At 41.9% G+C, this 15,539-nt stretch overlaps 1 protein-coding gene across 3 annotated transcripts in view; it reads left to right on the top strand.

The window, feature by feature from the left end:
- Positions 1–14,932, top strand: part of tinc (tincar) — a 76,991-nt gene extending 62,059 nt beyond the window's left edge. Inside the window, exons 7-10 of one of the 3 annotated variants that reach the window (XM_064690542.1) lie at positions 6,069–8,000; positions 9,213–9,627; positions 10,647–11,370; positions 12,735–14,932. In XM_064690542.1, coding sequence (XP_064546612.1) covers positions 6,069–8,000; positions 9,213–9,627; positions 10,647–11,370; positions 12,735–13,574 — 3,911 coding nt within the window. In that variant the 3' untranslated portion in view covers positions 13,575–14,932. Of the gene's footprint in view, positions 1–6,068; positions 8,001–9,212; positions 9,628–10,646; positions 11,371–12,614 lie in introns of those variants that run through there. The other 2 variants (XM_064690548.1, XM_064690554.1) reach the window with 2 other exon arrangements.
- Positions 14,933–15,539: the final 607 nt, after the last annotated feature.

The following is a 15,539-nucleotide window of genomic DNA, read 5'->3' as shown; positions in this document are numbered from 1 at the left end:
CACGGGCTAACAACCACAGGAGTAAGCTCGGCGACACACACATGCATGTACACAAATAGGTTGACAGGCGAACAGGGGCACGCCCATTATGGGCAGCAATAAGCCACGTTATTAACAGCGTGCAGGCGGGCAACCAGGCAACCAACGAACCGAACCAAAAACTGTGCAAATGTTGGTTGAATAAGGAGCAGGAATAGGAGCTGAAGCCAAAGCAGGACAGCCGGTACGCCGGCAGGCTTCTGTTTGCTCATCGCCATGTGCACACCTGTGTGTGTATGTGGCTGTGTCTGTGTGTGGTGATATTCTCTATACACACACGTATACAGCCGGCGAGTAGCGCTTATGCCACTCGTAGCACTGTAAACTAATGCCACAGTAAACGGCAAAAACATATTAAAAAAAAAAAAACCAAAAAGTTAGTCCTCAAATACTCCTTTAATTCTGGAACAGTTTTAATTTCCATGGGCATGTCAGTGTTGCATACATCTGCGTGAAATTTGCAAATGAGTTACAATTTAGTTTTATTTAACATTCGGCATTATTTTAATCAGAGTCTCTCGTTAATATAACGTAATATAAATAAAAATTAAAATTAAAAATACTAATTTCGCATGCGAGTTTAGCTGATATACTTGATTGTATAAAATGGCACCATAGAGAGATGATATTCTGCAGATTTTATACTCTATAGTATAAAGATATGCGTCCATATGCCCCTCGATAGTCAATACTAGATGACAACGAGAGAGAGAACGTACATTAAAAAGAGCTGTGCTAGAGAGCTAGAACTACTACTTGATAATATATCGATAACAAATAATCATTAATAATTTTCCAACACTGGCAAGCTTTTTACTAACGTCTGCACGTCTCCCACTCTGCACGCCATATTTGCCTCTCTCCATAGATGGAACTAAATTTCCTCGATAATACATCGATAATAATGTGTCATTAATAATTTTTCAACCTGATAGGCTTATTACTTACCTCTGTGATGACATTTAACCACTTTGTACATGATATTAGCATCTCACGACAGTTGGAACTACATTTCTACATTTCTCGATAATATTTCGATAATCACTTGACATTAATAATTTTACAGCCTTATTACTAACAGCTGTATTGACATTTTACCCACTCTGCACTCGATATTTGCCCCTCTCTATAGTTGGAAGTAAATTTCCTCGATAATATTTTGCAACACTGGCAGGCTTATAATAGCACCCACTCGATAGTCGATACTCTATTTACTCGATATTAGCCTCTCTCGATAACTGGAATAAGCTGTGCAAATTAATGATTAGCCATTGATTGATTTCGCTAACACGAATAAGAAATTAAATCAAAAGAGAAGTATAAATAAATCCCTTTACATACTGCCAGCAAGCGTTAACTGCCAATATTTGCTACTGTTAGCAAATATTTAACAACTGTCCGAAAATTGAAATGTGTCGAAATCTGAATTTACAGAGGGAGCAAGGTAAATGCCGTGATGTCGAAAGGCAAGCAAATCAAATTAACTACATTTAAAGCGAGTCCGTGTGCGAATCCGCGTCAGTTGCAGTTTCAGTCTCAGTTTTCAGTTTCCAGTTCCCAGTGCCAATCGCCATTTCAATCTGTGTCCTGCTGCATGTCCAAAGTGGCTGACTGTCCATATGGTGGGTTTATTGAACCGGCCAACGCGCAGGGGAGCTGGCAGCAAGGGAGCAGGCAGCTTAAAGGGATGGAATAAAAGTCCGAACAATGCCGTCAGTGACGCGGCGCCGAGTTGCAGGAGTAAATTAAAAATGTGGCGGGCGGTCGGTCGCATTGGCATCATAAAAGCATTGACGAGCTGAGTTGAGTTAAAGTCCGGTCTACAAAATGGCCCATGATGAGAGATGCAGCAGCAGCAGCAGCAGCAGCAGCAGCTCAGCTATCTTCATGTGATATTTCAATTAATTTCGATTCTGTTTTTTTTTTTTAATTTTCATTTGCCATCTCGCTGTCCGCGTCGCTGGCAGATATTCTTGCGGTCCTTGTGTTGCCAATTCATGCTGGGAAATTACTTTCGCGCAACTTGTTGGCTGCCCGGCCGCACATGCCGTGCCCCACTCGCCCGTTGGAATTAGAAAATCATTGGCACAAATAAAATGTGCAACGGACCAAAGCCAAAGTCTTAGTCCTTAGCACTTGCGTCTGGGCTTGGCATCAAACGGTCTCGCCAGTGGGACGTTGTGGCTCTGGCTGGAGCCGGATGTTGGTCAAGTTAAGTGCAATGTCTTGTCGCGACAACGGCTTTGGCCATTTTACCGCTTGGCTGCACAAGACTGCGCTCCCCCCTGCTGCAATTTGTCAACTTGGTTGACATTCTTAAAGATGGCCTTAGCTGCTCTAGATTGCCCCGTTGATGTTGACACTTGTCAGCCGCGGATCGGCGATTGCAAGTTGCGCATTATAATTTCCTGTAAGTAATTAATAAAGTTTACCTCCTGATGGACTTGGCAGCACAAGGAAAATATCTATAGCTACGGAGCTATCAAAAAATATTAAAAAACTTGCATATATATACATTTTATTTGACTCTTTGTAACTTTTGCATTAGCATAAAATCGGGCCACAGAACTGGCAAGGCAATTAGACAGCGCAGTGAAAATCATAAAAGGAAAATACTTTTTAAAAGCTATCACAAGTCGCATAAAAATAAAGACGGAAAAGATATTAAATTAAGAGGGCAGTTGGATTGCGGTGAGATGTGAGGCAGCTGTCACAGCATAATATTCGCAAACGTAATGCATTAATTTAATTAATTAAAATATTACGACGTTTTCTGGGCCTAAAATGAGTATCAACAAATTTAAAACGAAAATTACGTATACGCCACGCTGCACGCTGTCAGAATACTTTAATTGCGCCAAGCGAAAACTAATTACTTTTGGCAGATGTCAAATAATTGAATGATATATTAGATTTCACATGATATAAAAAAAATGTATATATGTATATGTTTATATTTGATATATTGAAGATCACGCATACGCACCGTTGCACGCTGTAAGCGATGCCGCTGCTTCATGGCGAAAACTACTTAAATTGAATGGAAACTTTTTGCTTTTATTTTTTTAATAATTTTATTTAATAATCATAATATACTTAGAGACTTAAAAATTAATTTCTTTTTGATTAACATAGAACAATGCTCATATTGACACTTATATTTATTAAATTAACAGACTTATTCATGTTTATTATAGGTAATTTTATTGAAAAGTAATTTTACATACATATTATTTATAATAATAGTTGAATAGTAAAATTTAAGCTGGCCCCAGCTGCTTCTGTTCGCAGTTTTTTTTTCTGTTTTCGTATTTAATTAAAAGCTGAGCACAAATCAGCGTCCAGCGACAATTTTATGGCTTAAATCACTTAAACGCCGTGTTGCGCTCATAAATAATTAATGCAGAGGTTACAGAAAACAAATAAAAACTGTGATAGGATAGCGGACGTTTAATATGAAGGCCTCTTATGCGCCATATTGAGCGTATAAAAGTCTGCTAAACAGGCGCACTCGAAATCACCAAAGGAAGCAGTTGAGGGCCGAGCTGTGCTGCGCTGGACGTGCACCGGATGTGGCCCAAGATGTTGTGGCCGGTAACGTAGCCAGCACAGGCCACGGCAAAGGCATGAAACTTATCATTATTCATGCTAAAGACTTAACGAGCGCGGTCTTGAGCTGGCGAACATTGGTAGGGGCTGGTATTCTGCGAGGCTTATCGGCATTGCAACTATTACCCACAGCGGGGCGTCGGGCAGCGGCTGACGGTGGGCGTTGCCTGGCTTGGATTTGCGCATTTTCATTACATTTCCTTCATACTGCGTCCTTCGTTTTCTGTCGTCGTCTTCTTCGTCGACTTGGCGCTGGTGTTATTGTCATTGCCATAATCGAGGCGGGAAGCGCTGAGGCGAGGGCATTGCCGCTGGGTTAATCTGCAGATTTTCGGTGTTGTCGGTTTTACGAGCCACTTGCCGTTTGCCAACGACGACATATTATTATGGCAGCCATTGTTGAAATCCCAACCAAACATCTACCCCAAAACAGAATTCTACTTTGTGCACATCAGTCTACCCCAGCGGGCAGCCCATTGTCTTTAATATTTGTTCGGCAATTTTCGGTCTTTTATTTCCGAGCTGCCTTTGTTTGCCGCCCGCTCGCCAGGGGATATTTCTGTCAGTTCTTTGCGCTCTTAAAGCAGCTTGCATAATAAATAATTTTATGAAAGTGTTAACTTGGCAAATTTTCGTGTCGCTATTCAGGTTATTAACTGGGCCAGGCCCCCCTCAGTGAAAGTGGACAGGGATATCACGAAATCCATAAAATAAACAAATTAGCTAAGCATTATAATCCAGACGACCGCCGGCAATTGTTGGCAATTGTGGCCGGCAACAGGACGCGAGCTTTCATAGTTAAGTTAAAATTCTTTTTTATTTTATTTATAAAATTAATTATAAATCTATTAATTGAAGCTGATTACGGAAATCGACTTACGAGCCATAATTGACCAATTGCACATATTTAACGTGTTTCATTTAATGCATGAACAATTAAGGGCTTAGCTGCACAGCAGAAATAGCTTTAAAGCTAATGCAGTATGTACAGGAAATATTAATATAGCACTATGAAACGAAAATTAAATTGTTTAAAATTGTTTAAATTGTTAACAATCAACTACATCGTATTCCTCTACTCAGCTCCATCCAACAACATTTTTACTGTAGTTATCAAAATTCTTCAAAGATTATTTCAACAGCCAAACTGAAACTTTTGCTTATTACCATTGCAACACAACACGTTTCATTAATCTCCGAACATTTGCATTTGTGTTCGCTCAGCTTATATTAATATTCATTAACAGACCATTTGCTAGCTCCTGGCGAACACACACACCAGTCAAAGTTCGCAAGCTGCTTTAACGAGATGAACAAAATAAAAATAGAAGGAAACACAAAATTGGACCGTAATAAACATCAGCATTGAATCCAGCTAAAAGCAAAGTCAGGGCTTGCTTAGGTAGCTGTCGAAAATCGTTAAATGGAACATAAACCCTCGACATATGCTGTAAATGTGCACTTAATTAGCTCAACGGGGCTTCAGTATTATCCAGTGCCAAGCATTCGCACTGTTAGCGAGTGATGGTGCCAAGTATTTAACAGCAGCCGAAATGTAGGCAACACTTTTTGTGGCTGACAAAATGGCGTCGTAAATCCTTTGGAATTGACTAGGCGTTGCTTTTACATATGCATAACAATTGTGCATTAGACGTGAATAGTCGACTAAAAGATACTTTTATATATATTTATAAATATATGAATATATTATTTTTGTTATTATTTTTAATACGAAGGACATCGCCAGTGACATCGCTTTTTTATCGCTCTATTATCTGCCATTGAAGTTAAATGTATTTTTCTTTCGAAATTGTTGAGAAATATTCCTAAGATTATTATGTTATTTGGTTATCATTTCTGACCAAAAAGGTTCCAGGAAAAATTTGTTTTGTTTCCGCCCTATAAGATTAAGATTACCGTAGTAATATATAAAGTTTACCTACATAGATTGTTCCAATTACAAGATGCCCGCTTAATCCATTTGAATATGTACAGGGTATAAAGTAGTATCTATCAATAACGCCCCATTTAATTAACTATAGCTTAGAGGGAACTGAAGCAGCTTGTGCTGCCTGCTTGTTGGTTTCAACGTGTTCAAATGCTCATTAACTGCGTGCATATTTATTTAAAGCAAGTGTGTGGGTGTGTTGGGTGTATGAGTGTGGGTAGGTGAGTCTGAGTGATTGTGATTCGTACGTGCGTGTGTGTGTGTCCAAACAAAGGTACTTTGCTGCTAATCCCCCAACATGTGCAGCTATCTTATGGAGTAGTTCAAAGCAATTTTGTGTTGTTCCCAGCAAATCAGGCATTGGATGTTGTAGCTCACTCTAATTATACGCATCCATATCACTCTCTCGCTTACACTTGCTAACTAACTAACTTACTCTCGCTCTTTCTCTCTGACGCCTTTTCAATTGCAGAGCAAGTTTGGGCAACCGAATTGGACTTTGTTGTTATCAATAGACGCAATTTGATGGCCATGTCGGTGGTGGTGCCGACGCCACCCTATCAAAATCAGCAGCAGCAGCAGCAACAGCAGAGGCTGAACGTAAGCGTAAACAGCTTGGAGCACGATGAGGACGACTACTACAACGATACGATGTTCACGGCAATACGGAGCAGTAGCAGCGGCGGCGGTATCAATAATAATTTGTTCGAACTGACACGTGATAAGGATGGCAGAAATGGCAGGAAGGCGGCCAAGACGACGGCAATAACAACAACAAAAACAACAATGCGTAAAGGAGCTGCGGGCAGAACAAGATACTTTGAAGTGCCCGATTTAATTAATCGAAATATTGATGAAGACAATGAGCGGCAGGGTAAGGACGTGGCCCAACGACAGCAGCTTGATGATGACAACGATGATGATGTTGATGATGTTGACTTAGATAATGATAACGTTGATGTGGGCCGAGATGAGGGCCCTGTCTTTATGCCAGACTTTGAGGCCAGCAATGGGTTTGCGCCCAAAGCAACAGCAACAACAATAGCAAAAGCAGCCACAGCAGCTGCAGGAGCGGAAAATTGGCAAAGGCTGGGCACACTTGACAAGGCGACCAGCAAGACAACAGCGGCTAGCATTGGGCCAATAACAAAAACAACAACGGCTGCTACAAGCAGCACAGCAACAACATCAATATCGACCACAACAACTACAGCAACAACAACCACACCAGCAGCAGCAGAAGGAACAACAAGCACAACCGCATCACCAATTATAGCCAAGCAGCAGCTACAATTGCACCAACACCAACATCACAACAAGAGCAGTCGAAAACACCACAAGCACCACCACAAGCAGCGACAACAACAACAACAACCGCGTCGCCACCACGTGGCTGCCCACGAACAGACGCTGGTAGAGAGCTACGGCGAGGAGGAGACCACGACACGGGACAGCAGTATTCATCGCGTGCGCACCGAAATGCTGCCAGAGATTATAATACCCTCGACGCCAGTGTCCAGCAACTCCAAGATAATTGCCATCAAGCCCAAAACGCAGAAGCGTCGCATTGTCAAGCGCGCAGCGAGCAAATCCGGCGTGGATATCGAGCCGGAGTATTTGCTGGGCGATGCGGCCGTCAGCTCCAGCGAGTTTATAGCCAAGTCCAGCAGCGAGCAGCAGCAGGAGCAGCAGGAGCAGCACGAGCAGCAGGAGCAGGAGCAGCTGGATGAGGATCTGGATATCGATCTGGACGATGCCGATTTCCAAGCGCTGCCAGCTGTCACGCCAGCAGTAGCTCCCACTGGCAGCAGCAGCAGCAATGATTTTGTGCGTCTCGATGGCTTTGCGGGCATGCTGCAGCTGTTTTTTGGCATCGACAAGCCCATCGATGTGGCCATCTTTGCCCAGCCGCCCAGCGCGGAGTTTGTGAACCTCTTGTGCGCTTTGCTCGTCTGGACAGTGCGTTATCCGGCCGTATTCTGGAACACGTCCAAGTCGTTTGCCTGTGTCTTTAGCCTGCAAATGATTGTCGCCGCCTTGGACACCATACTTGGTTATGTGGGCGTCTCGAATCTCTACAAGCTGCAGATCTATGCGGAGGCCATGCCAGTGCATCAGCCGGGACTCATACTGAATGCCACGGTCACGCTGGCGCTCTACTTGCTGGCCACGGCGCTCGTGTTGGCCTCCTCGATGGTCATGTATTTGTATGGACACGGCCGGCTGGCCACTCGCATGAGAGATCGCTCCATTATCACGCTTAAGACCAGCCAAACCTGGATCTATTTTGCTCATTGCGCCTCCTTGTGCTTTGTACTGGCCTTGGCTGTGGTCAAAGCGCCACTGCTGAATGATCTCAGCGCCACCTACAAGAACAATTTGCATTGTCCAACGTTTTTGGCAGGTGAGTTAAATAAAGTTGGCTTGGTTAATTTCGCTTTAAATGCTCCAGTACACTAGAAACTAGTTCAGCAAGAATTTAACTACTTTCTAAAAGAGATATGATATGAGTCTGATGTAAATAATTAGAAAATTTAATTAGAACCGTAAAACTAGTTAAGTGTTCAATTGAAAGTGACTTAAGCAATCGTGGCATTCCTTACAATTAAACATAAATTTTAAAAACTCTAGCATCGATTAAAAAGTATATTCAACCTTAACTTGCGCTAAAGAATGATTTCGAATGTAATCAAGTTGCGTATTAGGTTCTGAAATTTAATTTGGAACTAGCCCATGATATGCTCATAAAACTATAAATAAACTATTGAACTAAACTTTACAATTAAACTACAAGAACTTTTCGCAAAAAAACTTTAGGATGAACTTACTTAATAAAATACACAATCCTAGTTTTCTATCAAGGCAGCAAACCAGTTTTGAAACCGAACCGGATCTAACCTGGCATTCCAATTGAATTTTTACTATGAACCGAACCTTTAATTAAAAAAATTGCACAAAAAACAGCCGAAGCGCAAGTTGAACCAAACCAAAAGCGTTTGAAAACTTTTGAAGGCATAAAAACCTTGGAGCCCAATCATTGATAGTTGCAATTTTAAGTAGAGATTTATGAACATTTTTACGGCTTGCAATTATTTCTGAAGAATGGACAATTTTCAATTGAGAAATTATAAATTGTTTTTATATATATGAGTTTTGAATCCGACCTGAGTTCAAGAATGTCGAATACCGGACTCACGAACCGCACTTAAGGGCAGGAAACTAGCAGCAATTTGCATTATGTAGTCAAGCATTTAAACATAAGACAATAGATTTCAAATAAATTAGCTCAATGTCAAAGAGAAGGCATGACAAGAGTCTTATGATAACTGACCACAGGGCTTCAATGTATCCATTGTCCGCTTTAATTGAAGTGGACGCAAACACAAACCACGAGAACAATTCACTCTAAGCCATGCCCCAGCACCTTGAGCCCTGTCTGTAAGCCAATTAGCGGTTGTTGTTTTCGGTGGGATTTCGCATTAATCGGCCGGCCATGTGCGTAGCGTAAAGACCGCGTGTCAAATGACCACAAGGCTCAAGAGTGACGCTCATCTGGCTGTGTCTCAATTACCGTGTCTTATGTCTTAATCAGCGTCTGCTTATATTCTCTCTGTAGCGCTCGTTGGCGTCACACACCTGCTGCTGTGGATTGTCGTCTGGCTTTGCCTGACCATCAAGAGGCGCTGGCACTTTAAGCTGCCACCGCTGGATCACACCTATGGCGGGCTGTTGAACAAGGCCAGCGCTCAGCCGTTGCTCATGTCCAGCGGGCAACGTACGGGCAGCAATTCGAGCAGCGGCGCCAACTCAACGAGCACAACGGTCAATGGTATCGACTCCTCCAAGCCGGATATGATGAGCACGGCCACAAGCACGGAACTGGCTGGCATGGGACTGGTGGCACAGGAGGATATCTATTGGCCAAAGCTGACGCCCAGCTCGCCCAAGCTGAAGGTCACCTTCAATGAAGTTACGAGTACGTCTGATGATGTCCTACTAATTGGTGACCAAGAACAAACTGATGGCAAGCGGTAAAAAATCGTTTTTTAGTTACAAAACAAAAATAAACAGCAAATTGAAGGCAGCGCCCGTTGTCCGTTCTACTTACGAATCTGCAACATGCATTTCAAAACACGTACTTAGTTGAGTTTCATTTCGTTTTCTCAAGCACCACCATTTAATCGACACCACCACCAACAAAATTCATTACTTGCACAGTAAAAAAAAAAAACTAAAAACTAAACTAAAAAAATAATCATTTTCTAGTCATTTAATCTAGAATTCTAATTTCTGTTTCAGTGTTGTGTTGTTTTCATTTTTTCTTTGTTTATTATGCACGTTCCATTCTACACATTCCGCCCAATTCTTAATTGCTACCCAACACACACACACACACACACACACGCGCGCAACCACTTCATTAACAAGTTTAGTTTTAGCGTTTACCCACACTTATTTAAATTTGTTTTGTGCCATTGACAATAATATTGTTGTTTTTCTCTTTGTAAATTTCAAACCATTTTAATTTCCTTTGGGTTTTCATTTACCATTTTCAATAACGGAATTTCCCATTTGCAACAAAATAACAGTTTTGTATTTAAAAAAAAAAAAAGTGTCTTAACAAAAGAGAGAAAGGAAACTATTTTTGTTCCGCTTGTCGCCTGTTTTATTGAATCTTATTCACGGAATTTATAAACAGAATATATTTTGTTAATTTATAATTTTATTTTCTTAAATTAATTTGTGTTGTTTAATTTTATGTCAATTAACTAGACGTGGATTAGACGTTGAATACTAACTCTAGCTAATTGAATGTCTCGGTCTAAAATTGTAACTTAAATTTCATAAATTGAACTCACATTTTGTGCTGTTGCTGTCGTTGTCGTTGTTGTTGTTGTTGGTCAATTGTTTAATTAGTGACAATAACTAACCAACGGAGCAACACACGCTGCTAACACCAAATCATGTGGGTACCGTCCGGAACTGTTGCCCCTTTATAATTGACTGACACACTCTCTCCACCCTCCACCCTCTACCCTCTACCCTTTAGCCATACGAGCCGTGGAACCGCGCTATGTTTTGCCAGTTCTGCGGGGGAAATTGACGACGGCGAGTACGCGACATTAAGGGCGGCCACCGCCGGCACCGTTGTGGGCATCACCATGGGCAGCATAAAGAGCAGCATTGCAGTGAGCATCGGCGGCGGGGTCGGTGGCGCAGGCAGCAGCAGCATCATCAGCGGCCTGCTGCATCTAAGCGAATATGACGAGCTGCCACCGCCGCCATCTGTCAACCATCAGCACCCACTAGCCCATGGGCACGCCCACGACTATGCGAATCTGAGCGGGCTGGGCGGCATCAGTGATGACAACATCTCCGAGGAGGGCAAGCTGCTGGCCTGTGTGCGGGACGATAGCATCACGTATGCATCCACACGCGATCTGGAGCCGCCACAGCCGGCAACACCACCGCCGCCGCCGCCACCGTTGCCCGTCAAAGGTGCGCCCATGCCCCAGCCGCCCAGCGTGCAGCATCCACATGTCAGCTACGGACGCGCGCCCCAGGCTATGCCCGAGATCATGCAAATTTCACCCGAACATCACAAATCACAGCCACAGCCACAGCAGCAGCAACCACACCACCCGGCGCTCCATCATCCACTACAGCAACATCCGCATCCGCATCCACATCCGCAGTCGCATCCGCTTCAGCAGCATCATCTAGTCAGCCCACTGGCTCCGGTCACGGTCGCCGTGCACACCAACGAGGCGCATGTAAGTATTCAACGGGTTTGGACACACGCTGTGATAACATGTGTAGCACCATGCCCCCTACAGCCCCTCGGGGCTATGTCCTGGCAATGATGGGAGAGTTTTTGATATTGGGCCATTTGACTTGTTGATTGCAGACTGAGTTATATACAATATATAATATAATGTAGACAGTTGTAGATGTAATTCAGATAATATATAGATTAGGTTGTAGATCAATCGAAAGCTTTGCCAATTTGAAGACACGAATAGCGTTTATTTTTTTTTTAAATTTGATTTTTTTGTTTTTAATTTTATTATATTATGGATAATACCTATTTTTGGCCTTTGATAAAAAAGTTTCGTTTACAAATTATTTTAAATGTTATTGAATTCGTTTCGAAAAAAAAACAATGAGAAATTTAAAAATGTTCACATACATAATTTTTGTTTACATCAGACTCTTTTATAGAGGAATATTATTTTTATTGCCGCTTCATATAATTAAAGTTTAGATGAAGGTACAGTGATCGCTCGGTAACTAAAAAGATTCATATTATAAAATCTCTAGTTGAAAAGCATATTACAAATTTCTCAAATTTTTAAAAAACAACTGCGCATAACACATTTTCTCTTACGACTATCAAGTGCTTAAAAAATATAAAAATCATATATAAATAAGAGAATTTTGAAAATTAGTAATACTTTTGGAACAAATTGTTTCTAATAATTGGGCATCCACTGTATTAAATGTATATTTTTTAAAACAATTTGTTCCTTTTATAGAAAAGTATTTGTACAATATTTGGATAAAATGAGGATATTTCTTAAACAATGTGGCAAAAACTTCAAAAACACATCGGTGATATGTTTTACAAGTGTGCTAAAATATAAGATTTATTATTTTTATAAATAGAGTATGAGGTCTTCGGCTTTTGTAGGGGACCAGTATTTAAATTTTGGTGAGATTGATATGTAGTGTTTGCCACACTTTCGCTGGGGGCGTGTGTGGATTGGGACTCGTGTCACGCCAGCGGGTGCAATGCGGCCAGCCATGAGATTTATGTTTGCTGTTATGAGACAGCATAAATCAGTGCCAGGGACAGCAAAGTGCAGAGACCACACACACACACACACACACGCACAGGGATACACACGTCTGATGGATAGTCAGCCTGGCAGTCCAGCTGTCTGGGGCTGCCAGACTGCGACAGCATCCGATAGGGTAACAGGACACTCGCCTGATTTAATTTCATTTTCACTTGCAGGCGACGAAATGAAGCAGAACTTAAACGACTTTTTCCCTATCTTTGCCCCTTTATCATCATATCCAACATATCCTGCACTCTTTCTGTCTCGCTCACGCTTTCTGTTATCCTTGCCGCCAGATCGCCTCCAGCTCCACACCCCGCTGCCTGCGGCGCGCCGACTCCGGCGTGCCAAATGAGGCGCTAACGCCACGCAGCGACACCAATTCGATCACGGAGAGTACCAATACCACATCGCCACCGGAGCGTGCCCCCTCCGAGTCCTCCAGTGGCGTGCACTCGGGCGAGGAGCGTGAACTGGAAGTTATTATACGCCCCCGCGTCAGCTGCAAGGCACCGCCACGCCCACCACAGCCGCCCATACAGGAAGAGCCCTACGGCCGCTGCACCAACATGCGCATGTCCAGCTTCAATGCTGACCCCGTGGCCGCCGCCAGTGCCATCAACAGCGCCACATTACCACTGCAGCGCAGCGCACCCGAGCAGAAGTTCGACTATACGGCCCACTGCAGCACCATGCCCCTGCCGGCGGGCTGTCACAGCCAGCAGCTCGCCAACGGCGGCGGGAGCAACAACAATAACGGCGGCTATGCCTCCACCTCAGCCATGACTAGCTCCATGGGGCCGCCGCCGCCGCCCTCGCAGGTGTCCAGCTTCAAGACGCCCAGCATGCATTATGCCAATGCAGCCGTGGCACTGGGCTCATCCTCGCACGTGCCGCACACAACGCTGCCCAACGGCGTGCGCTACTCAAATCCGCATTTTCTGCGCCGTTTGCCGCACGTGAGCAAAGCTGCCGAATCGCCATATGGACACCTGGGCTATGGGGCCGCACATCACGCCTTCAGCAAGCTGCCGCACGAGACGCATCCGACCATACCCGAGGATCGGGATTCAGCCAACTATTCCATGGCCTCAGATCAGGACTGTGGCCTCTATGTGACGGCTCAGCTGCACTAAGCCGGCGGCGGGATTGAATTTTAAATGACAGCTATAGCACTTTAGTATCGTAATATCGCAAAAAATCAAGCTTAAGTATATGTGTACGTTAATCCTAAGTGTATAGATGCCTCAAATCTTAAATCTTCCACACGCACTTCACGAGTTCACTAGACATCATCAGAGTTGAGTTTGTAAGCCAGATGTATGTATACCAAAGGGGTTCCGCGATTTCGAATCCCTATCTGCATTAATTGTTCAGCCCTGATGATGTATAGAGACTTATTACCAGAAGTAAACCTCGTAGGTCCGAAGCTTATATGTATATGATTTGCATAAATAATTAAACCGTGTAGCACAAATACCCACGCCCCAAGCAACTAACGCCCCACGCATAAGGTTACAAAGGATATCTATGCATATACTATATACATATATATATATATAAATATATATATATATATATATATAATTCTATATTTATACACACCACTCGGTATGCTCGTATACAATGTGTAAGATAATAAACAATATTTGTGTTTATCATATCATCTATGATAATATATGTATTTAAACTAGAACCTACGCGTAATATTGAAACGTAAGCAAAGCCGCATACATTATAATCGTATATATACAACTACTATTATCGAATAATCAAGAAATATTTACAATATTTTGCCCACTCCGAAACATTTCTCTCCAACATAAAAAATGCATACGAATTTAAGCCGCAATCGCATGGTTTTAAATCTAAGAAACAGAGGCCGAAGAATTTGTGAAAGTAAAAATTAAATTTGATAGCAATTAACTAGCGCACAAAATGTACGAGTCCAAAGAGGCATAACACTCGAAGATCTGACTTTTTTTTCCGAAAATCTTTTAGTTTAACAATTAATAATATAATAAACTATTTCACCTCGGCTGAATAAACTAGGATCTAGAAATGTTATACCTTTTTGAGCTCGTGCTGGCCTAGGAATCGATAAGCTTTGAAATCGACCCAATTTAAACAACAACAAAAAAAAAAAATGCCGTGATGGTAGATAGCATTAGCCACGCTTCAGCTAGTCGTCGTAAAGTAAAGCTTCAGCATATTTTTTATGGTCTCCTCGAAATATTCTAATCGTTTAAGATAAATGTAAAATGTAATGTAACAAAGCGACAATATGATGATATCTAATGTATGATAAAAGCAACTAACTAACTGTATTAAATTAGCTAATATACTTACCATCAGAAACACGCATACATACACAACCATTAACTCACGGACTACAAAGCACTTCCCATACATATCTCCCCCATGAAAAAAAAAAAAAAAACAATTCCAACAAAGACTTTCAACTCGAAACTACTTTTCTAGGCGCTCTCTACAAGGCTTTTAGATAAACGGAAAATGCACTTATTTGAATAAAAGAAAATATAAATGTTAAATGGTAAAAGGTAAAAGGTAAAACTTAAATGTAATTCCTCAATGGCACTCGCACAGTCTACACTTTTATTAAGAATTTGACCGTATCTATTTTTGTTATGAAGACTGATTAGCATTATAATACCCATATAATGAGAAGCCCAACAAGCAAATGCATTCGCATAAACTTTAATACCCCCAGCTTGCCGTTTAATCAAATTCAATGCATTATACGATTCAAGAGTCTATTCATAAGTATGATGAAATTAGGCCATATTGTAGTGGTAGTAGTATGTACTTATTTATATGTTGCCATAGGGGCAAGCAGTCTTTAACATTGGTTCCTTTAAGAAACGCACTAAAGCTAAGCATTAGCCAGATTTAAGTGACACTTTTGTAAAATAATTTCTATTCAATTTAAGAATTAATTATATATCTAACAAGAATACCTAGTATGCCCCCTGATATCGCATTATGTACGTATTCACGGTCGTATTTTTTTGTAAGTCAAACTAACCAACCGAGAGAAATAATTGTAAATGATAAAAACAAATAAATATAAAAATGAATGC

This window comes from Drosophila montana, unplaced genomic scaffold (genome assembly GCF_035044405.1).
Source record: "Drosophila montana isolate Dmon_TW-CO22-7 unplaced genomic scaffold, ASM3504440v1 contig_1505_1, whole genome shotgun sequence".
Classification (NCBI taxonomy): Eukaryota; Metazoa; Arthropoda; class Insecta; order Diptera; family Drosophilidae; genus Drosophila; species Drosophila montana.
This window is presented reverse-complemented; position numbering and strand designations above follow the sequence as displayed.